The 23,967-nt window shown below is 39.5% G+C and overlaps 3 protein-coding genes across 7 annotated transcripts in view; all 3 read left to right on the forward strand.

The window, feature by feature from the left end:
• Window positions 1-3: 3 nt before the first annotated feature.
• Window positions 4-7,736, forward strand: LOC129188161 (mitochondrial chaperone BCS1). The gene is made up of 7 exons (XM_054788307.1): window positions 4-686; window positions 759-898; window positions 981-1,175; window positions 1,513-1,576; window positions 1,789-1,961; window positions 2,102-2,219; window positions 4,523-7,736. The coding sequence occupies exons 1-7, from the start codon at window positions 367-369 to the stop codon at window positions 4,773-4,775; spliced, it is 1,263 nt and encodes a 420-aa protein (XP_054644282.1). The 5' UTR covers window positions 4-366; the 3' UTR covers window positions 4,776-7,736.
• A 721-nt stretch (window positions 7,737-8,457) lies between these two features.
• On the forward strand, window positions 8,458-16,653 carry LOC129187305 (sterol 26-hydroxylase, mitochondrial-like). Its single transcript, XM_054786372.1, has 9 exons — window positions 8,458-8,676; window positions 10,247-10,428; window positions 10,654-10,853; window positions 10,933-11,130; window positions 12,178-12,341; window positions 12,893-13,056; window positions 13,149-13,230; window positions 13,348-13,548; window positions 15,694-16,653. Exons 1-9 carry the CDS (start codon window positions 8,458-8,460, stop codon window positions 15,808-15,810), a joined length of 1,527 nt encoding a protein of 508 aa, XP_054642347.1. The 3' UTR covers window positions 15,811-16,653.
• A 1,029-nt stretch (window positions 16,654-17,682) lies between these two features.
• The window catches only part of tns1b (tensin 1b), a 172,390-nt gene continuing 166,105 nt past the window's right edge, over window positions 17,683-23,967 (forward strand). For 2 of the 5 annotated variants that reach the window (XM_054786473.1, XM_054786479.1), the window contains exon 1: window positions 17,683-17,957. In XM_054786473.1, coding sequence (XP_054642448.1) covers window positions 17,853-17,957 — 105 coding nt within the window. In that variant the 5' untranslated portion in view covers window positions 17,683-17,852. The remainder of the gene's footprint in view (window positions 17,958-23,967) is intronic. The other 3 variants (XM_054786471.1, XM_054786469.1, XM_054786474.1) reach the window with 2 other exon arrangements.

A 23,967-nucleotide genomic window follows, 5' to 3' on the forward strand; every position in this document is an offset into this window, starting at 1 on the left:
CTTCAGAGGTCGCAAGAGACCGGTCCCTGTGGTTATGTTCATGCTTCCTTTCATATAATGCGAATTTTTAGGTTACTACTCTAGACAGTTCTCATATGGCTCTGGAGGCAACCGCAGTGGAATGACGGCCAAAGTAAGGAATTTATTATCATGTTAGCGTTAGTGAATAATGAATTGAAAACAATATCACTTCCTCCCAGACTGAGGCAGTCAAAAAACAGTAGGCTATTCTAAAATGTCAACTATCTCACACGTAAGCAACTCGTGGTTTGAAAGTTTTATAATTATGTAGACGGAGATTTCTTTACATCCATCCATCCATTTTCTATACCGCTTCTCCTGGAAATTTCTGTATATAAACAAAAAATGCCACTGTCAGACCTTCTGGACAGTCTGAAGGACAACCCCTACTTTGGGGCTGGGTTTGGACTGGTTGGTGTTGGAACAGCATTGGCCCTGGCCAGGAAAGGAGCCCAGGTGGGGATGGTGTTTTTTCGCAGACACTACATGATCACCTTGGAAGTCCCGAGCAAGGATAAGAGCTATCACTGGTTGCTGAGTTGGATCACAAAGCATGCCAGGCACACACAGCACCTAAGTGTGGAGACTTCCTATCTGGCACATGAGAGTGGACGGGTTCACACTCAGTTCGACTTTCATCCGAGCCCTGGGAACCACATCATCTGGTCAGTGCTATTTTCTCAATGTCTGGACGTCCCTAGCTGGTACAACTTACCGTACTGCCTTCTCTTGTATAGGTATGGGAGGAAGTGGATCAGGGTGGAGCGGACCAGAGAGAAACAGATGATTGACCTGCACACTGGAACCCCTTGGGAGTCTGTCACATTTACAGCATTAGGCAGAGACAGACAAATCTTCTTCAATATCTTACAAGAAGGTAGTGATATCATAAGTGGCATTTAACATGTTTTCCTAGACGTCTATAGAGTATTCATGGCATTTTTCTGTCATGTTTTTAGCCAGAGAATTAGCCTTGAAACAGGAGGAAGGACGGACAGTGATGTACACAGCCATGGGAGCGGAGTGGAGGCCCTTTGGATTCCCACGGCGACGCAGACCCCTCAGCTCTGTGGTGCTGGAGGCGGGTGTGGCCGAAAGAATTGTCGACGACGTGAAGGAGTTCATTGGAAACCCTAAGTGGTATACAGATCGTGGTAAGTGATCCTGTTTTGCAGCCCAGCATTTAACAATATTTCATTGTCCATAAGGGTATACACTATATATTTATTGCCCTGTTACACACCACCAGGCACAGCATTACACACCTGTCAACATTTGCAGGTGTAAATGTGGGAAATTTTCAACAGCCAACAAAAACTTTCTTCTGCAGAGTGTTCAAATTACTTTATGTGGATCAATTCTGAGTCATTGTGCTTTGCTTGTGCTAAATGTGTTAACATTTGTTATCAATTAATCATACAAATGAATTAATCTGGATTGATGCGCTGATTTTTTACAACCCTAATTTATTGTATTAAATTGTCTCTACAGGCATACCTTACAGAAGAGGATATCTGTTATATGGGCCACCGGGATGTGGAAAAAGCAGCTTTATGTTAGTGTACTATTGCTTTCTTTTGCAATTAGTTCAATATTATTGAATAATAATTACTTATGATTTAATAATAATTAATTGAATAAATAACAAAAATAGTATAATTACTAGAATTAAATATTCATTAATTACGCTTTTATTTATTTATGTCCTTTTGGCTCACATTCACTTCTTTTCCTATGTTCATATGCTGTTATTTGTTTGTATTCCAGCACGGCACTGGCCGGAGAGCTGGGCTATAGTATCTGTTTGATGAGTCTGAGCGACCGCTCGCTTGCAGATGACCGTCTGAACCATCTATTGAGCGTGGCACCGCAGCAAAGTATAATACTGTTGGAGGACGTCGACGCTGCATTTGTTAGCAGAGAACTGCTCCCAACAGAGAGTATGTGACAGAGAAGTTTATCAATAATGTACAGCTAGTAGTTATCTGAATCTTTACCGCTGCGCCTGTGTTTTATGCTTAAAAGACTTTGTGTCACACTATGATTTGACATTTAAATCCTATTTACGTGTCCCTCATAGACCCTTTAGCCTTCCAGGGAATGGGAAGGCTGACCTTCAGTGGCCTGCTGAACTCTCTGGATGGAGTGGCTTCATCTGAGGCCAGAATTGTATTTATGACAACCAATTTCATTGACAGGTAAGTCTATGCCACCAGGGGGCGCCAACTGCGACGCCATGAGAATAGGATATCAGGTGTAAGTAATTACCATTGAACGTAATTATCAATTACGTATATTAAAGAAGAATGATTTAAGAGGCACCCTGAGAGAGAGAGTAGCCAATTCACTATATTTGTCTTGCCTCAATAGCTTCCAACTAACAACATATGGAACTATTATTAATTATAAATTAATAGAATAAACACTCTACTGAGAGACCTTTTAACTAATAATTGTCTATATAAAATTACTAAAACCACATTTGTATAAAATTACTAAAACCACAAATAATGGTGCTTTTTGGTGTAGAGTGTTCCCACGCTCCATCGCGGTTCACCTTTCGCGGACTAAATTAATCTTCGGCTCATGGAGGAGGATGAGGAGGAGGAAAATACGATGACAGGAGCAATATGTTTTAACAAGGATACAGAATGTTTGATGCAGCTCCTGTACTGTGCAGGTGTACCTAATGTTGTGGCCAGTCAGTGCAGGTTACTGTTACCACTGTCTGGGTACTGCCAACAGAAAATTAACAAAATTCTTATATTGTAGGTGGCACGCCTGTTTTATGATGACTATATGGAATAAGACAAAATACATTTCAAGGAAAAAAAGCGATCATGCTACCCCAATTGAGTTGCATAAGTGACTGACGCAAGACATGCCTGCACAGCGCCGTCTTGTCAAATGCACTGTGCACTTTACGAAACAAGTTTACCAAGTAACTTTAGATACAAACCGGAATAGAGGCGAGCTGAGGAAAACCTCATAAAGTGGAGGCATTGGGCAACGCCACACGAGCCGTTTTCAACTTGCCAATTGCACCATGTACATGAACGAGGCGCCGCTCAGCTCCTCTGTGGCTCCAGCCTGCACAGTGTGTCTCGGGAGGGGCGGTCGCTGTGTGTGACTGGCCAATCACAGAGCGTGAAAGGTGAATACATAATGAGGATTTTCTTTCATCACGATTACTGATAATGACGAGATATACTCGTGTCGTGCTCGTATTCAGCATAAATGCATTTCATTCTTTATAGGGCTCATCCCTATAGATTAGTATTTGTATTACTCCTAGTGGCATGGCTATGTAGCTCCTTCTGTGTCCACATCAGTGTTTCCCACACATTCATTTGTTTGTGGGGGCCCGCCACAGATCGCCCTTGCTCTTAAACATTATAACACATCTGCTATGCCAGGGGGTAAGAGGGTGGAGCAGGAGGGATCGGCGTTAGCAACTATCTCGCTATATTTAGTGAGTAGTCAGAACCCTCTATATCAGGGGCGTCAAACTCGTTTTCACTGTGGGCGACATTGCAATTATGGTTATCCTCAGAGGGCCACTTTTTATAAGTCTATTTTAGAAATTCATGCATTAATTATTACATACATTTTTCATTAATAAGTAATAAAGAAATAGTCATTTTAATTTGGATTTGACAACCAAAAAATATAAGGTTTTCTGTCAATATTGACAACAAATACATTTAGCAAGAAAGATTGTCTTTTTGATTAAAAAAAAAAAAAAAAAAAATATATATATATATATATATATATATATATATATATATATATATATATATATATATATATATATATATTGTAAGTTGTTTTTGTTAATGTTAATTTTGTTTGTACTTTATTATTTTATTTATTTTAAATGTAACGGTAAATGTTCATTAAATTATTGTAAAATTTTTTATTTTATTGTAAATTTATATTAAGTAAAAACAAAATTTAATTACAGCATACAGCATAGAGTACATATAAAAATGCAATAATATAAATATAATTTTACAATACTATAAAAGTAAAATAATATTGCTTAAAAAAGTAGACAAAATCAATATTAATAACTAAATTACAATGTATATAGAAGTGTATATACAGTATATATTCTTTTAAATAATAATAAAATAAGTGTCCTTTTGACATGCATTATTTCAAGGCTTTTGCGGGTCACATAAAATGATATGGCGGGCCAAATCCGGCCTCCGGGCCTTGTGTTTGACACCTGTGCTATATATACTCATTAAAAAAAAAAAAACGCAACTAGTGACAAATTTAGTGAAGAGTCTTATGGCGACTGAAATGTATGAATTGACTGTGGCCTTATACCGATAACACCTTTTAAACTCTTTTTACAGATGTGAAATTGAGGTACTGCATTAACTGAATTCTTAACTGTTCTTAGCGGCAACTGAAATAGTGTACATGTAAAACCTATATTCCTGACATTTCTTTTATTAGCGGCAGTGATTGTGCTTGTCATGTGTGCATGCAGGTTAGATTCAGCGCTAATCCGGCCCGGCCGTGTTGATCTGAAGCAATACATTGGGCACTGTACCCACTGGCAGCTCACCCAGATGTTCAGACGGTTCTATCCAGATGCGCCCGCCTCTGAGGGAGAGCGTTTTGCCAAGTGTGCGCTCTCTGCCCACACTACAATCAGCGCTGCTCAAGTGCAAGGACACTTTCTTTTGCACAAAATGGACCCAGAAGGATCCATAGACAATGTTGCCAAAATAAAGGAATGACCGGACAGGATGCTTTTTTAAAAAAAAAAAAAAAGAGTATCAAGGATAGCATTGTTGCATATTTATATAAAAAAAACAAATGTTTCTTTGACCATTGAGGTGTGCCATTACAAACACTGGACTTCTTGATCATGAAACTGTGTCCTGGAATAACGATGATATTTTTTAAGTTGTGTAAATGCATTTTATTTTTGTTAATGTTTGTGTTTTAAATAAATGAATATTTGAAATCAGTTAAATCTACCAACATGCTAATTAATTGCGTTTTTCTATTGCCCATTGTAAGGAGGAATTTTTAATTATGGCCTATGACTATGTCCTGCTCGCTGACATTTTGAAGCTACAGCCAACGATACAGTTTGCAATGCTTTTTTCAAAATACCATAAATGTGGAACTATGAAAATGATTCCAATGGTTTCTGAAGCGTAGGAGTCTGTTTTCTAGTGATACAGTGGTGTGCAAAAGTGTTTGCCCCCTTCCTGATTTCTTGTCACAATGAAATGTATGAGATCATCAAACAAATTTAAATATAAGTCAATGACAACACAAAATGCAGTTTTTAAATGAAACTTTGTATTATTAAGAGAGAAAAAAATCCAAGCCTACACGGCCCTGTGTGAAAAAGTGATTGCCCCCCCTGTTAAAACATAACTGAGATTAATTGCAATCTTTTAATTGAGATAAAGCTTTGGGACTCCAGCGAACCACCGTCAGAGCCATTACCCACAAATGGCGAAAACATACAACAGTGGCGAACCTTCCCAGTAGTGGCCGGGCAACCAAAACTACCCCAGGAGCGCAGCGACTACTCATCCAGGAGGTCACAAAAGACCCCACAACAACACCCAAAGAACTGCAGGCCTCACTTGCCTCAGTTAAGGTCAGTGTTCATGGCTCCACCATAAGAAAGACACTGGGCAAAAACGGCCTGCATGGCAGAGTTCGAAGAAAAGACGAGAAGAAAACCAAAAAAACACTTGAACCATGTGTCACTATGTATTCTTTACTCGCGTATCTTGCTTGCTGCTGTAACAAGTGAATTTCCCTGCTGTGGGATAAATAAAGTACAATACAATACAATACAATACAATACAATACAATACATTCAGGCTCGCCTCAATTTTGCCAGAAAACATCTTGATCCCAAGACCTTTGGGAAAATACTCTGTGGTCTGACAAGACAAAAGGTAGGGAAGGTGTGTGTCTCATTACATCTGGCGTAAAAGTAAAACACATTTCAGAAAAAGAACATCATACCAAAAGTAAAATATGGTGGTGGTAGTGTGGTGGTCTGGGACTGTTTTGCTGCTTCCGGACCTGGAAGATGTGCTGTGATAAATGAACCATGAATTCTGCTGTCTACCAAACAGTCGTGAAGGAGAATGTCCAGCCATGTGACCTTAAGCTGAAACGAACAGAAAGTGACATGACTCCAATTAAAGGCGGTTCATGCTGAAAAGCCCTCCAATGTGGCTGAACAACAATTCTGCAAAGAGGAGTGGGCCAAAATTCCTCCACAGCGCTGTAAGAGACTCATTGCAAGTTTGAAGCTTTGTTGCAGTTGTTGTTGCTCAGGGTGGTCCAACCAGTTATTAGGTCTAGGGGGCAATCACTTTTTCATACAGGACCATGGGTTTGGATTTTTTTCCTCCCTTAATAATAAAAAGTTTAATTTAAAAAATGCATTTTATGTTCAGGTGTGTTGTCATTGACTAATATTTAAATTTGTTTCACGATCTGAAACATTTAAGTGTGACAAAAAAAATAAAAAAATAAAAAAATAAAAAAAATATATAATATAAAATTATAAAATATAATATATAAATATAATATAAAATATAATATAAAAATAAAAAAATCAGGAAGGGAGTAAGCACTTTTTCACACCACTGTATACGGATCATTACGGTATAGGGACTGCATCACAGCAGCTCCAGGAAGACTAGGGAATGATACGAAGCAGAGTAGGTGGGGTTCTGTTTGCAAAGCAGCAGGTAGCGCGAGTAGAGTGACGGAGGGAGACACAGAAGCAAATTTTTGGGTGGTGGTTACGCTTTGCATTAACGTTTTGGTGTGTTTTGGCTTGATTGCAGAGGGCTTCAAGGAGGTTGTCTGGGAAGTAAACAGGATGTTCACATACTAATATTCATTTTCCATCTATTTTCTATGCCGCTTATCCTAATTAGGGTCGCGAGGGTATGCTGGAGCCTATCCCAGCTGACTTCGGGCGAGAGGTGAGGTACACCCCGGATTGGTCGCCAGCCAATCGCAGGGCATCATTGTTTTATAGTTCATAGTAAATCCCACGTCTTTTCTTCATGTGTATTCTTATTCAGTAAAACCCTAGAAAATTCAGTTTGGCTTTTGATGCCAAATGTCATAACATTTTTAGCATTCTGTTATTCATTACTGAGCTTTTTATTACTAGCGTGTGATATGCTTTTATAGGTATTTTTATGGCAGCTTAGGAGAGCACAGCTTTCATTTTGTTGTATCTGTGACAATGACAATAAAACCTATTCTATTCACTAATGCAAAGCAGCCTCCACATGTTTAAAGTGCTGTAGTGCACATACCGACACTTTTGCAGCTAAAACAAAACATAATTCCAGATGGACTGTTACAGTTATAGGTATAAAATATTGGTAGTTGTTTTTAGTAACATAATAAATAATAAAATGGAACACAATCGGCCATCCATTAATTTATTTTCCCTCTGCTATTGTAAAACATTTGTTTAAAGTGGTGTTTTGTGGTTGAATATGGCCTCTTCTTAGTAAAAAAAACAATGCATATTTAAGCAAATTTGACCAATTTCTTGCCTAAATTAAGACATTTCAAGCGTAAACATGGCTAAATGATCTGAAATACAAATGTAAAGTATTCAGAAGACACATTCAAAGGTGCTGTGATAATATGTAGTAGGGATGAGCAAGTACACCACTATCTATATCTGTATCTGTAACTGTTCACCATCGAAATGATCCGTAGCCGTATATGTACTTGGAGTGGGTGAGGCATGAACTAGAAGTGGGCGTGGCTTAAGTGGAAATGGGTGGGGCTTATATTGGTACGTTATTTTAAGTCTGAAATTGACATGGATTGAAGTTGCTATATTCATTATTCAGCTATATGTTTAACGTGTATGTGTGTAAGTGATCTGTAAGACTTTATTATTTCATTATTTTTTTAATGAGCTGTGCGACGTTGGCGATTCATGCAAACATCCACTGATGGCAAACAGGGAAATAATCTGTCAGCCTTGTTCACTGTATTTTTCTCAAAAGCACCGCGTTCAGTCCTACGAGCAAAGTTTTCCACCTGACTTTACATCATATTAATTGTCTTGTTATGTCCTCTGTGTTGGGTAATACGATTGTAAATGTGACTTTAGGGGTGTTATTTCAAGTATAGAGGGCTCTAATAATGTTAAACAATTTATTTAGAAGATCGTAAATAGGTTTTCCATGCTCTAACTATGGAAACATTCATAAATAAAGAATCCTACCTCGTGGAAGAGGGGACATTAAACAGAAAAACAAAGTACAAGTCTAGAGTCCATTCCATGTTGATAGCATCTGGGCTAGAAGGGTTAAACTTTCTGTGAGAACTAACCCCTCCCTTCTCAGTTATGGGTTTTAGCTGTAGAGTGTAACAGAAACTAGTCTATTTTTACCCATCATGGCTGCTGCATTGCTGTGGCAGAGAGTGATGCAAAGGAGCCCAGTCATTGTGGCTCAAGTCTTGAGGAGGTCGAGGAGCACGTCCTCTACTCCGCGCCCTCTTGCAGCCTCCCAGGACAAGCCTCGGACTGCGGGGGACCTCCTACGTGTCAGCTTCTTGGAGCTGCTTTATAGAATGGTGTTTCAAGGCTTCTACAGCCGCTCACATGAACTACAGGTACGCTGTTCCGTATAGTTTAAGTGTTGATAAGTGTTGTTTGGAATTGCATCTAAGTACGTAATGGACTTTCAGTGTTTTTACCAACTTGGAAGAATACGTAATGTTACCTTGTAGAAACTTTAAGGAAAGTACAGTAGAAAGGAATTATTTTGCTTCTGAGAACCGGTTGAATGGGTAGCAAGTATGTTGACCCACCCACTGTTTCTACACTAAAGTCAAAACCTGTTGTTTTTTCACTCTAAATTCAGGAAGAGCTTTCTCAATCGCCGTTAGTAGTTAGTACTTTTTTTAACACTATTTTTTGAGCGCTTTTCAAAGTACATGTCAGATTCTGCATGTCAGATTTAATGACGCCCGTTTCAAGCAAATGTATGCAGGTCTAAAATGCGTATCATACATATTGATTATTTGTCAATGTATAAATCCATGTGAATCATTTAGTGAAACAATAGCCTGTATAGCAATGCTAGCAATGCCATTAAAAATAACGGCGTTACTAAGTACCGTAATAGTGGAACCTTAGTTAGCGTCATGAATTCGTTCCAGAAGGTCCGACTAACCGAAACGGACACTAACTGAATCAATGTTTCCCATGAGAAGTCATCTAAATCCAATTAATCCATTCCAGAAAGCCCAAAAAGCCAAAAACAAAAAAGTAAATCCAAAGTCAACCCCTTGGAGCTACGGTTTGAACTTCTGAGCTGTCGCTATTTTTTTTTGCCTTGGTTAGTGTCATTACTCCAGAAGGGCCGACTCAAACCAAAACAGACTTTAACCAAGGCAAATTTTACAACAGCAAAAAATGTAAGTCCAATTAATCTGTTCCAGACACCCAACATTTTTAACACAAACACATTTTGTAGACAATAATTATAGTTTTACATGCAGAAAATAAAGCAAAACTAATTACAAATGACGAATGGACAACTGAACATTTAACATCCCTTTTACCTCATTTTGCAAAGAAGGAGGGGGAGGAGAGGAGATTAATTATGCTTGGAGGGCAAGCCCCCCTCCCCCTTTTTTTTAACTGTTACTGCACTCATGGGGCGCAAATAATCTATGCAGAGAGGTCTGTTAAATTCTTTTGAACATGCACAGTGTTCATTTATCCCTGTCATTCATTATTTATATGTGTTTATATGCATTTTGAATTGTTTTCAGCAGGTAAAACTACAATGGTAAAACTATAAAAACTTGTTTTTTTTACATTTTTATTTCCTGGAATGGATGAATTGGATTTACATTATTTCTTACGGGGAAACATTTATTTGGTGAGCGTCCGTTTTGGTTAGAGTTGAACCTTCTGGAACGAATTAATGACAGTAGGTTCAACTGTAATGATGTCATGATATTTGGTTAGGACAGTCATCGATATCAATATTGGCTTGAAAAAAAAAATATTGTCCACCTCTAGTTAAAGGTGTATTGTTATGGGACAGGTTTGTGTAGTGACTGGACTCTATTGACAAGCAGTTCGAAGTGTTCCTCTGTCTGAACTCCAGCCTGATGTGTTATTATCCTGGATGTTTTTGCATCACTTCCATTCACTTTCCGTTGTCATCAGCTGTATGAAAAGCAACTTTACGGGCCCATATACATCGATGGATTGAAGACTGTGTCCCTGAACACTCCAAAGCTACTGGAGGAACTCTTGAGGAATGAGGAGAAGTTTCCTAGCCGAGGAGATATGTCTTTTTGGAAAGAATATCGTGATATGAAGGGATTCGGCTACGGACCTTTAACTGAGTAAGACCGATGAATTTCATGTGTTGGAAAAAATACTCTGTTATTGCACTTATAAAAGCAGTGTATGGTTTTATGTGTATTGGGTGATAGATGTGGGTTGACAATAAATAAACTAAATGAATATTCACTGAATGTGGAATACGTAGTGCATTTGTGCACATCTTTATCTAAAAGGCTGTTTCTGCTATGTTTTTCATTTAAGTTGGATTCTCTTTGTCTTCGAAGGGAGGGGGAGAGTTGGTACAAGCTGAGGGTCTTGTTGAACAAGCGCATGATGCGTCCAAAAGACTCTGCACTATACGGCAGCATCATCAATGCTGTGGTTACGGACTTCATAAAAAGGCTCTATTATGTGCGCCAATGCAGCCCGTCAGGAGATTTGGTGATGAATTTGGCCAATGAGTTTTACTATTTTTCACTAGAAAGTAAGTACCGTATGGCTCATTCCAGCTGCAGTTTTTTATTGTGCTTTGCTCGTCTCAAGTTGAATCTTTTTCCACCAAGGTATTGGCACGATATTGTTTGAGACCAGACTCGGCGCTCTTGAAAAGGACATCCCAGCAGGTACCCAACAGTTTATGGAATCCATACATAAGATGTTTTCCAACAGCCTCGCTGTGGTGGCAATGCCCAAGTGGAGCCGAAACCTACTACCATACTGGGGACGCTACATCGATGGATGGGAGGGCATCTTCAGCTTTGGTAAGTTGGTCAAATCATCGTAAAGGCACAATCGTGTGCTTTCTGAGGACCAGTAAAACATTGTTATATGAGCTACTCTTATGACAACAATCACGACATAATGATTTGCATTGCTAGCGACCTTGTAGCGCTACATTATGTAATAAAGGTGCATTATGTAACAACGCAATACAAGTTCACCTCACTGTACCGCATTTTCTAATAATCTGCCGTATTTAACAAGGAAAAATGGTACTTGTCAGTCATACTTAATTAGTGTAGCTTTTATCTCTAGATTGCAAACACATTCTCCAAGATAATCAATACAGTTACATTTGATTAAGTAACATCCTACTATTTTATTAAAATGACTTGTAATCAAGCTGGAATGCTTAATATTGTTCTGATTGTGGTGCCCCACAATATGGTTAAGACATTCACCAAGGAATAGTCCGTTTCCGAGTTATGTGGTTGTTGTAGCGATTGAGTCGTTGCAAAGGTGTGGTGCAGAGTAAACAGTTGATTTCACTCATCCCCGACTCCTTCGAATCACGTCTCCACGTTTTGTGACCCCCAACGTGACAGGAGGCCCCGCCATGTTGTGTCACCCCAAGGTGCGAGGCTGATGTTCAATCAACAAAGTCTTTAATGAACAAAAGTAACAAAGTAAGAGGAAAGCAGGCGGGATCCACTAATGCTAAACACAAAACTCACCATGGGAGGTGAAAACACACAAAAGGAGAATAATTCTAGGAAACAGGAAACTGCTAACAGATATGCCAAGGGGGTGCATCGAGCTCTCAGGTATGAGAGTTGAAGGAGCAGCTCGCAAGCAGGTGCGCTCCCAGCTCCCTCGACCATGAGTAAAGGTTATGCATACTGTGTCAAACAGGAAACAGAAATAACAATATAAAAGCAGACATAGTCTCATTTGTGCATAGTTTTGCAGAAGTTGGGACTGTCACTTGCCAGTTTATGACAACAGTGTAAAAGAAGGGCGTCCACATTACAGTACTTTTAGAATGCATGGCTGGTCCACAAAATGAAACCTCTCTCCATTTATTTTAGCCAAACCGTTGATTGACAAGAAGTTGGAGGACATTCAGCAGCGCATTGCCAACAACCAGGAAGTGGAAGGAGAGTACTTAACATACCTGCTTTCAAACACTGAGATGAGTACTAAAGATGTGTATGGTAGCATCGCTGAGCTCCTCTTAGCTGGAGTGGACACGGTAATTTGTTTTTACAAATCTACAGACTCTGTTCTATTTTATGTCGAGTAGAAGCAGAGACACATAACTGAAATGCTTTTGAAATCTGTATACAGTCAAACCTCCGTTTTTGTATGCCGAAGTTTTCGTATTTGTACACTGTGTCAGTTTTTGTAGTTTGTAGTTTGCTTGCCCTGTACTGTAGTGTATCGTTTTGCAAAATTGAGTGCCCAAACAATAATTATTCTGTATAAAATATATGTTTTTGTTGATATTTTTGGGTGACTGGACCGGATTAATACGATTGACATTATATTGACATTAAAAATATGTACGTTTTAATTGTTGTCAAACCTTTTGGAACAAATGAATTACGAAAACTGAGGTACCACTGCATACACCCTGCCTATTCAGATTTATTACAATGGCATTGCTTAAAATAAATCCAATCCTGTGAAATGGCATCACATGAGAAGCTGTTGCATAAATTCTACAATGCATGGTAGTGTACAGTAAATGATGCACATATACAATGGGTCTCTCTTACTGTAAACATATTCCTACATTTCCAGACCTCCAATACTCTTACCTGGACTATTCACCTGCTGTCCAAGTACCCTGAAGTCCAGGAGAAGCTTTATGAAGAAGTGTCATTGGGTAAAGCCGATGGGACCCCTTCTGCTGAGGAGGTAACCCGTATGCCGTATTTAAGGGCTGTCATCAAGGAAGCACTGAGGTACCTTGGATTGTTCAAGCTTCTCTCTTAATCCACTTACTGAAACCCATCCGTGGTGTCATCCCATTATTATTATTATTATTTTCTTACAGGATGTATCCAATCATCCCTCTGAACGCAAGGGTCATTACCGAAAAGAGTGTTGTCCTTGGTGGATATCAGTTTCCCAAAAATGTAGGTGTGCTTTTTAAAACGGTACAGCATGGTATTATTACACGTGCTGCATTATTGTTAGAATTTGGTGTCATCTCTATTTAATCCCTCATAACATGGTATGTGATGTTTCCCCAGACTGCTTTCACATTTTGCCACTACGCCATCAGTCATGATGACGAAACATTCCCAGAGCCGTTCACCTTTAAGCCAGAGAGATGGCTCCGTGATGGCCGAGAGAGGCCAAACCCTTTTGGCTCTATCCCATTCGGTTATGGAGTGAGAGGCTGTGTTGGGCGAAGAATTGCCGAGCTTGAGATGTATCTGGCTTTATTTCAGGTAAATGACTCTTTCCAAGCATTCACCTGATTATAGTGTTTGCAATGACAGAGCATTATACTGTACAGTATGTGCTTGTGTTGATACGTGTACCACTGGGGGGTCCAAACTTTTTCCACTGAGGACCACATAGTGACAAATGAAAGGACGCAAGGGCTACTTTACTATTTCGTAAAGCAACACGTGTAGATATGCTTTTTTTTCTCCTAACATTTTGACTCTATTGTCATAAAATTACAACATTTTTTTTTCATTTCTGCGACTGTATGTTTTTTTTTAAGTATTAAAAAGTTAAAGTATTTCAACCTTTCTTCTTGTAAATTTTCTTCTCACAGATCTGACTATATTGCCATAATATTTTGACTTTTCCCGCAATCTTATTTATTAAAAATGACAACTTTATTCGCTGTTTGTCATAATATTACGACTTGAAAAAATGTCTTTCTTCAATATTTAAAATTCATGCAACTGAAATGACATTATGATATTACTTACAGTATGACCTTTTCTCATTAGATTGCAACTTTTTCTCTTACAATTCCTGCTGATTTTGCCATTTTTGTTGTCGTTTTTTTTCCCTGTCATTTCATACCTGTTACATTTACAACATTTAAGCTCTAAAATGTCTTAAAGTTGCTAGAAATAGAGGTGGAGCCACCAAACTAAGTTTGGTTGTATACTGTGTGCGATGACAATAAACATCGATTTATCTACGGTAATTAAAATTAAATTAACCTCCAGTCCAATCAATAATACTAAATAAATAAATAGTGCAAAGCCCCTTAAATAATGACACCTCTCTTTAAAAGTGGCAAAAATGTGTCCAAGCACCGATAAGTAAATTGAATTTTTTTAATTTGTCACCTGGGTGCAATGAAAAATGCTGTGTTAGCTTGGAAAAGTAAACAATCCCATACTCAAAATGTAACAGTATTGACAATAGTATTAACGTAGTGGTATTAACAATAATAAGCGTGCAACATTTCAGACTGAGCGTAGTGTTTTCAACCCTCCAGAACGGCAACAAAGGTGCAACATTTCAAAGTAAACTAGTTAGAAAGCAAAAAAAATGACCATACTCGCCTCTGTTGGTCTGGCTGCTAAAGTTTTGCGCCCTTCTTGTACAATCCAAAGACGTTCCAAGCTTTATATATATTTTTGCTGATGAGCCCAGGCTCTCACGTTGTTTAAAAGACAGTCTGTCAACTGATTGCTTCTTTCACAATATCGGGTGCATGCCTCCACAATCGATGATTGTTATCGATACAGCAGAATCGTTCGCTTGTCAAACCGGATATCCGGTCATATTGGTTTACTGTATCGTTCACAACTCTATTAGCCTACATCTCCCGAATGAGCTGAACATTTTGAAGTTGGAATGGTTTGAAGCATTTGAGAAATGTGGGAGTAGCTCGCGGTCAAAAAAAGGCGGAATTTGAAATGCAAAAATGGAGAATGACACACAGGGACTGAGGATCGAACCAGCAACAACCATGTTGGGAGACGACCAATCTACCACCTGAGCCAGTAGAGCCTGTAGAATAAGGGGAATGCAACAGTAATGGAAAACGGAAAAGTTTTTTTTTTTTACCAGTAGACGGAACCAGAGTAAAAACGGCAGAATTTCAACTGTTGGAACCTAAAAATGCAGCTTGAATGTTGAAATGTATAACTAATTACAGGATCAAATCAAGATCAAGAATCAAACCAGCAACACTCAGGTTGAGAAACAACCACGCTACTTCCTGAGTCATGTCATCATGGAGAATATGCACAATGTTGTTGTGGTAGGAAATGTAAAAGGATTTCCCACCTTTAGGGGGCGCCAAATAAATTGCCCATTCATTTTCAATGGGAAAATTGTAAATTACTGTAAATGTGGGATTAAAAACCCCCCAATTCTGATAGATAGCCAGCGTGTCCTGAATGAGCTGGACATTTTGACATTGTATTGGTTTGTAATGTTATATTATACGTACGTGTTATACACAGTATGATTCTCAGCGTCCACAGGAACTTGATATCACTTCTTGAAATTCGTACAGCCTGGACGTTAATGCATGCAAGTGTGTCACATCAGCAACACGTGCGCATGCCATGAGTCCAATTAGCTTCCCTGACCTCCTTCGTGTGTTTCTTTTTCAGATAATCAGGCTGTTTGAAATCAAACCAGACCCCACAGTGGGAGAGGTGAAAGGTCTCAACCGCACTGTTCTCATACCAGACAGACCAATAAATGTATACTTGGTGGACAGGGGATGAAAATGCAACACATAGTCCACCGGCATGAGTGCAGTTTCTCGTTTTGAATTTTTGTTTTGCTCCTTTTTTGTTCTCAAGAGGCAAAATTCACTTTTTCACTGCACTTGAAACACACACAGCACCATCCTGTTGACATGCATGAAGCTGAGGATGCACTGCCTTACTCAAGGGCACTTCAGCAGCGCTTGGGACTTCAACAACTTTTAGTCTTTCAGTGACCACTCTCTGTCCGTTTATACGGACACAAATAGTCTTATATCATCCTGCTACAAAGGTTGAGTTTCTTGAAAAAAACGTCTACATAAATGAAAATAACTGATGACTGTGACATTGTGCATATGTTTTTTTGTCACAGGGTAAGTGAAAACTGTGGATTTATTTTCCGTTTGATGAAAAAAAAATTAAATCCTCTTTATGAATATGCTGTGGCAGCCTTAAAACGTCAGAAAATGATCAAAGCAAAGCCTGTTGCTAATAAAATAAAGATGCTTGATCTTGGCTTTCTTTCCGATATCCGATATACCGATATTGTCCAGCACTTCCGATATCAACCTGATGCCGATATAGGCAGTAGCTCCTCCCTCAAACTCAAAACAATAGTCAGCTAAAGCAATATGTCCTCCTACTTTGAAAAAGTAAGACAGGTTAGTCTTAATAAAGTCACACATAATAATCCGATTAAATAATGCTGCCAACGACACCATTTGGAAAGCTGCACATTTCTATGTGGCACAAACATCCGTATCAGAACAAAGTCAATTAATGCAATCAGTGAAATTAATTATAACCTGGGTTAATGCCACATGTGACTTTCCTCCTGGGGTGTGCGTATTAGATTAACAGCAATAAGGGAAGACACTTTACAATCATTGCAAATTGCATATAAGATGGACTTTTTCATCCTGGTTTGTTGGAAAGGAGGCATTGAGACCAGCAGGGGGCAGCAAGAATGCATGAAGAGAAAGCGAGCGAACGTGCACTAACTGTTAAGCGTGGGCGATACTCTTCGATACCATGTAAACACAAGTGTCAGATACCGATGTGTTTTTTTTTCAAGCTCAATAAATGAGTGTGATTTTGCTTTCAATTTGTTGATAATGATTATGATCAGAATAAAACACGGGACAAAGATTTTAGGCAAACAAACAAAAAAACAAAAAAAACATTTTACCACAATACCAATACCACAATACAACAATATCAACAAAATCATGCAATTATTCCGTTTTATTACAATATTTCAGCAAAATAAAGCTAAAAGTGCAAAATAAGTAAGCAAAAGCAAACAATAGGATTGGCTCTCATTCAAATCTTTTGTTCCCCCCCCGAAGACCTTTGTATACAGTAATAAATATAACTGTGATAATACTGTATCACCAATGTAATAATAAGAACAACACAATAAAATACAACAGATATTTGTGAAAATAAACATCCAGGCGCATCTCAATTAGTAAGATGATCTTTTAAAAGTTAATTTATTTCAGTCGTTCAATGAAACAAGTGAAACTTTTACATTCTATACATTCACTACACATACAGTAAAATACATTAAAGTGTATTCCTTAATTTCTGCATAATTTGATACATTACCTGTATAGTTTACAGCTATTTAAAAAAACTCAAGTTCACTAAGTCAAAATCTGGGAAAAAAAGACAGAAAGTTCAATATTATTACGTAAAGTTTGAAATGAACTCCTGAAAAACAACAACCGTATGCACCAAATTCAAATCTATTGAGACGCACCTGTAACATGTCGATCTCGCCACGTTGGTATCGACCCTAAACTGCTATTACTTGGTATTACAGTGTCGATATTTGGATCGATCCGCCCGCCTCCTACTGACTACCTGTTGACCATCCACAATTTACAGGGAGAACTTCACCTCTTCGGCAAGTGTGTGAAACGGCAAGAATGTGTTTCACGGCACAAGTGGGGTGAATGAAACCACGGTCATCAGAGCGGGACAGAAGAGGAAAGGAGAGCCAGCGGTAAAAGTTTGTGAATGGGTTTGGATTTGGGCGCCGTGTTTCCGCTCGGATGGGATGCACAGTGAGCTTTATCTGCTGTGAAGAAGACTACCTACAAATGCCTGTCTGCCAGCATGAGGAGGAGGAGAAGAAGAAAAAGAGCACCCCCGTCAAGGTTAGTCTCGGATTGCGTATTTCACGTATGTCTCTCTGCGGGTTTTTTAAAATGTAAATTATTTGTGTAGCTCAATTTAAATTGGTCACCGTCCACACCTACAATATGTGGTAGTGCATTTTACGCTGTTCGTCCGAGAACATGACTGGAAATAACACACTTCATTCTGTGTGCAAGCCTCCTGTAATTTACATTTTATGGAGAAAATGTATAACAATGCCCCATTTATTGTATACAATTAATTTCTACCTTCATTTGGCGCTTATAATATGCCGACCACAACAAAATTTGGTACCCCTGCACAATCCAACTGAGAGGTGCATCAAAAATTCTCCGTTTACAAATCCGATATCAGTCGTACAGTCGTCCCTCGCCACTTTGAATTTTGCGGTTTCGCTATATCATGTTTTTTCAAAATATCTTAATAAATCATCAGTTTTGTGCCTGAATACAGCCTATTATGACTAAAGAAATATGCACATTTAAGCAAATGTTGTGTATTTTTGCCCAAATTAATCATTTCCAAGCATAAAAATGGCTGAATGAATTAAAATACAAATATAAAGCATTAAAAAAATACAGTACATTCAAAGACACTGATGAAATGTAGTATGCCACACTGGTCACCAGGTGTCAGTAATGTTACTGTGATGTTCGGTGAAACCCACAAGGATCAGACTTGATCGCCTGAACACATGCAGGTTTGAACTATCTCACTAATTATCTCTAATCCCTAATAAAACCCCCCAAATAAAAACACTTTTGCGGCCATTACCCATGCAAAGCTGAAACTGAACTCGGAACCCCCGACGTCACTTCCTGTCCGTCTCTCTTTCAGATCCACTCGGGAGCACATTTATAGGAACGCACACAAGCACGAGGCTTAATTTTGTCTTAAAAGGCTTATTTTCTCTTATTATGTCTTATATTATACTATTTTGGGTAATACAATTGTGAAGGTGACTAAAGGGGTGTTATTTCATGTGTCGCGGGCTCTAATAATGTTAAAAACCGCATTTAGAAGGTCGTAAACAGGTTTTCTATACTCTAACTGCGAAAATATTTCTTTTAGAATTAAGGAATCCTACTTATCAAGGTTGGGTCCGAAACCACTGAACGGCATTAAACGAGGGATTATTGTATTTTTGCTAAACTGGCCATGATGCATTTGCATAAAGTGATTAAAAAAACATGAAAAGTAAAACAAATGTGTTTAGAAATACCAATGAACATTCTTCTAACACTCCTTTTTAAAAAACCGTCACAAACAAAACTGAGCCGCCTGTGATTACCTTTACAGTAGATGCGCGAGAGGCCACAGCAGAACCCGCTGCTCGTTGAGACGAGCGATACGTGTCTCCAAAAGACTGCTTGCTGGATTTGTTGCTAGATAGGTTTGATTACTCAGTAAACGTAGCGACAGTGTTGCAAAGTTGGCAACATCGATCCCTCCTGCTCCGTCTTCTTATTCCCTGGCAGACCAGGTGTGTGTTATAATATGTTCAGGAGTGAATGGTAACCGGTAGCGCCAAATCCATTTTGTAGTGGGCCAAATGATATGGTCCAAACAACCTTGTTTTTATACCTTCTCAGTGTTGTAGTTTATTTATTTTTTAATCATTCTTGTTGCTTTAGTTTTGCTATGTTAGCTCCTCGCATGGTTTTCTCTTCTTTGTTGGCAAACCCACACAGCTAAACAAGCTGAACAGAGCCTTATCGCCCCCTAGTGGCACATACAGCATAGTTAAATCTTGTGTTCGTAAACTAGGAATTGACAGACAAGTGTGAAAACAAGGAGAGAACAAACTATGGCAGTAATCGGACTAATGTATGCATGTAAATGTACAGATTGTTCCCAAGACAGTTCCAGACCTGTCACCTAATTTAACCAGGTGGCACACACAAACAGCTGGCGGGCACAGAAGCATGTGAGGCGGGGAGGATGAGTGGGTGAGTGTGCAAAGCCTCTCCACACATGTGCTGAATATTTTCTACCCGGTGTTTATTTACCTTCCCAAATGGGGTGCTAAGCCTTGTGTTTATGGCGCATACCTCTTGTTGCTGATGTTTGTGTCAGGTGTGCTCAGGTGCAGAGAGATTGCGAGATTGCATCTGAGTGCGTGTGTGATGTTTGTGCTGTTACGTCCCAGATGCAGGGAAAGAGAGTTTGCTCAGGTTGACCTGTGAGCCTAACGTGAAAGAGTGATAACAATCTGCCGGAAAGGAAAGCCTTCACACATAAGCAAAATAAACAAACCAGGTTTACCAGAGGGGTTCTTGAATTGAGGGATTATGATCACCCTTAGACTCCTGTGACAAACCTTCGCATATAAGTAAAAACAATTTCTTTACGTTTTTGAAATGTATTTGTATACAGTCGTCCCTCGCCACTTAAGCGGTTTGAATTTTGTGGTTTCTCGCTATCACAGTATTTCAAAAAGATATTAATTAATGAGATATGCTGTTTCATGGTTGAATATGCCCTATTTTTCGTTAAAAAAAATACATACTTAAGCAAATTTACATCTTTTTTGCCTAAATAAAATATTTTCAAGCATATAAACAGCTATATGAACTCAAATACAAATAGAAGGCATTCAGAAGACGCATTCAGAGATGCTGTAAATGATATTTACCTGTAGTATTCTACACTGGTCACTAGGTGTCAGTGGTTTGAGTAATTTTACTGTAATGGTCAGTGAGACACACAAACGCCAGACTTTATTGCTGGAACAACAGGCTTTTATTGCAGGTTTGAATTATTTCACAACAGGCACAGCAATCCCTAACACAGGCTATTGCTGTGGCCGTAACCCACGCCAGGCTAAAATTCAACTCTGAACCCCGACGTCACTTCCCGTCCGCCCACCACTCCCGAGGGAACACATTTATTCCTTTAGTATTTATTAATTCTTATTATGTCTACTGTATTGGTTAATATGAGCGTAAAAAGCTCTAATAATGTTAAAAAACGTATTTAGAAGGTTGTAAACAGGTTTTCTATGCTCTTAACTACGAAAATATGCGATTTATAAATAAGGAATCCTACTTGGTGGAAATTCACTGATCACGGTCGGGTCTGGAACCAATTAACTGCGATAAACGAGCGAATACTATAGTTTTTTTTGCCTGAATTTGCGTACCATGGAAAACGACAGTAAGGCAGTCTCTCCTAATTCCCACTTGAGTGAAAGCTTGAAGGTCGGACTATTACATTTTCTTTTCATAAAAGAACGTGGTGAAATGAGAGTTCCTTACCATCCCATAATGCATTCCAATTACTAGCTGTGGGGAAACAGTGCGTCCTCTTTGCTGTGTCTCAGAGGGGGCCTATCAGTTCACTCCTACCTGCCGGCACTGACCCACGCACAAGCCGCAGAACAAGACCCTCTCTGTGTGTTATTTCTGCCCAAATGTGTGCTTGACCTGGGAGAGGCTTGTGATGCCTGAGCAAAGTGAGCTCCAGACATTTTACCTTTTGATGCTCATGTTCACAAAGAATGTGACTTCTGGAGGCTCCACGCTGAATTTTCCCCCCCAAGTATCCACATGTGCTACTAAACGTACTAAATGTAATAGTGCAATGTATCAAATATACAGTGCTGTATATATTTTTGCCCTATAAAATCATGGTGTGATTTTGCTTTAGTAGCAAAACAAGGTTTGTATTTTTACATTTAGCAGTAAGTGCCTTGGACTTCCTTAAGTCGTGTGCTGTCTTGTCTGCGATACGCTTTTGTGGGATGCTCGTTGATGTTTGTACCTTTCAGTTTACTTCTTTGCTTCCACATTGATGATTTGTATTTCTTGTTGATGAACGTCCTCCTGGACATTGGGCACCTGTCGCTCTGTTGAGGCAACATCCATTTTGTCGTTTTCTCACCCGCTGTTCTCAACAGCAGCTGGCATCAGACCTGGGTGTAATGCGGAGCCCAGTCACAATCACATGATTTACATGTGTGCTTTGCTCCAACTCATACACTCTGCACATCATTCGCAATATGACCTGATTCTTTTCATCATTTTGTTTCTCTAAAGTGTCCTCTCTTCCTTCCATCCCAGCATTTTCTTGCAGAGCGCTCTCTTCCCTCAATTCCTTGACAATGACTGCTTGTAGATTTTGATAACTTTTTCTGTCATCATTCACTTTTTTTTGTTGAGATCTCTTTCCGTATTGCCGACATCTCTTTCCTCATGTCATTCAACATCGCTATTATCTCTTGGAAATCACTGTTTTCCTGCGACTCTTCCACATGCTCCTTGGATATTGAGGTGAGAGAAGCCTATTTTCTGCTGCGGATCATTGCGTTGCTAGGCAATACCTTTTGAAATTCAGCTCTTAGTGACTGCTCGCTTGTCTTGTTAGTGGTTATCGACAATCATAACTTTTTTTCAGATAATTAATTCCTCATGGGAAGGATGGATCGTGAGACCGACAGGCAGATTGGTGCAATGTCTACAGTGACGAGGACTCTGCATCGGTCCGTCGTGGTGTAGAGGAAGCTGAGCCGAAAGGCAAAGCACTCAATTTACCAGTCTATCTATGTTCCTTTGACCAATGGTCATGAATTTTGGGTAGTGACCGACCGAAAGAACAAAATGAGTTTCTTCCGTTGGGTGGCCAGGCAGCGTGGCTCTCTGTTAGAGATAAGGATTGAAGCTCTGTCATCTGTAGGGAACTTGGAGCAGAGTGGCTGCAATCCCACCTTCAGAGGAGCCAGATGAGGTGCCTTGGGCATCTGGTCAGGATGCTTCCCGGACTCCTCCCTAGGGAGGTGTTCAGGGGACGCCCGAGCGGCAGGAGGCCTCAGGAAAGACCCAGGACACGTTTGAGAGGCTACGTCTCTCAACTGGCCTGGGAAGGCCTCGAGATCCACCGGGAAGAGCTGGACAAAGTAGCCAGGGAGAGGGAAGTCTGGGTTTCTCAGTGGAAAAAGATGGATGAGTGGATGGACAGTTACTCATTGTATTTAAGCCAAGGGCGTCAGGAAATATATCTATAATTATGGTAGAAAAGTGCCAAAATAGTCCAAAACCCGGATAGCAAGGCTGAGATCTGGCAGTAGACATCTTTTGCGTTCACAGGAACTGAAAACATGTCTTCCTTGCTGATAAACCAACGCAGCTAAACAACCTGAAGTGACCACCATTGCCCCCTAGTGTTTTGGAGGCACAATGATTCAATTAAGAAGCGTGAAAACATGGGGAGGATAAAGTTCAGCAGTAATCCGATTAATGCATGCATGTAAATGTCCTAACTGATTCAGTGATGCATACTGCTGCCCGGAACAAGAAGCTACAAAAGTACAAAAGTTGCTCATTGAGCTTCTTAAAGCACCTTTAATTCACTTGGAAATGTCCATTGGATAGAATGACAGTGGTAGAAAGTGATAGAATGATAGATTAAGGTGCAAGGCAACTGGGTTTTCCGTAGGAATCACGGTTGTGAGCTGAACCCTCACTTGCACTTCTGCTTTAGCCTGGTGACATTAGTGTAACATAATACAGTCAGTTGAGAACCATAATGCCCACATAGTGTGGCTTTGTGTGTTATGAATGTGGCTTTTATGCTGCTGCAGTTTTGTTGATATTTCCCAATGTGTATGAAGGGGGTTGGAGATTTTGTTCCCTAATACTTGGCAAGACAGAGGGACATTTGCTCCAGCAAGGTTAAGATCCCACAAAGTCTCACTCTGGGGTCCTTGGTAGCCATTCACAGGGCTTCCAATTGATGGACAGGGAACTTGGCTCTCCTAGCTTGCATTCTTTTTGCACAAAATGTGTCTTTTGTGGATATTTGTGTGCCACAGGGCTCAAAGGGTAATTACTGTGACAGTGGATCAGAAGTTAGGCCGGGCTACCCACGTCGCCCAATCATGTTTTCATCATTGGGGGAATGTTTTTCTTTTGACTTGTAATAAATCCCTCTTTGACATGCTGCATTTACTCTGAATACACACAGGAAGAAAGACCCCTGATTTTTTTTGCTCTCTCCTTGTTTTGCACCAGT

This window comes from Dunckerocampus dactyliophorus, chromosome 9 (genome assembly GCF_027744805.1).
Source record: "Dunckerocampus dactyliophorus isolate RoL2022-P2 chromosome 9, RoL_Ddac_1.1, whole genome shotgun sequence".
Classification (NCBI taxonomy): domain Eukaryota; kingdom Metazoa; phylum Chordata; class Actinopteri; order Syngnathiformes; family Syngnathidae; genus Dunckerocampus; species Dunckerocampus dactyliophorus.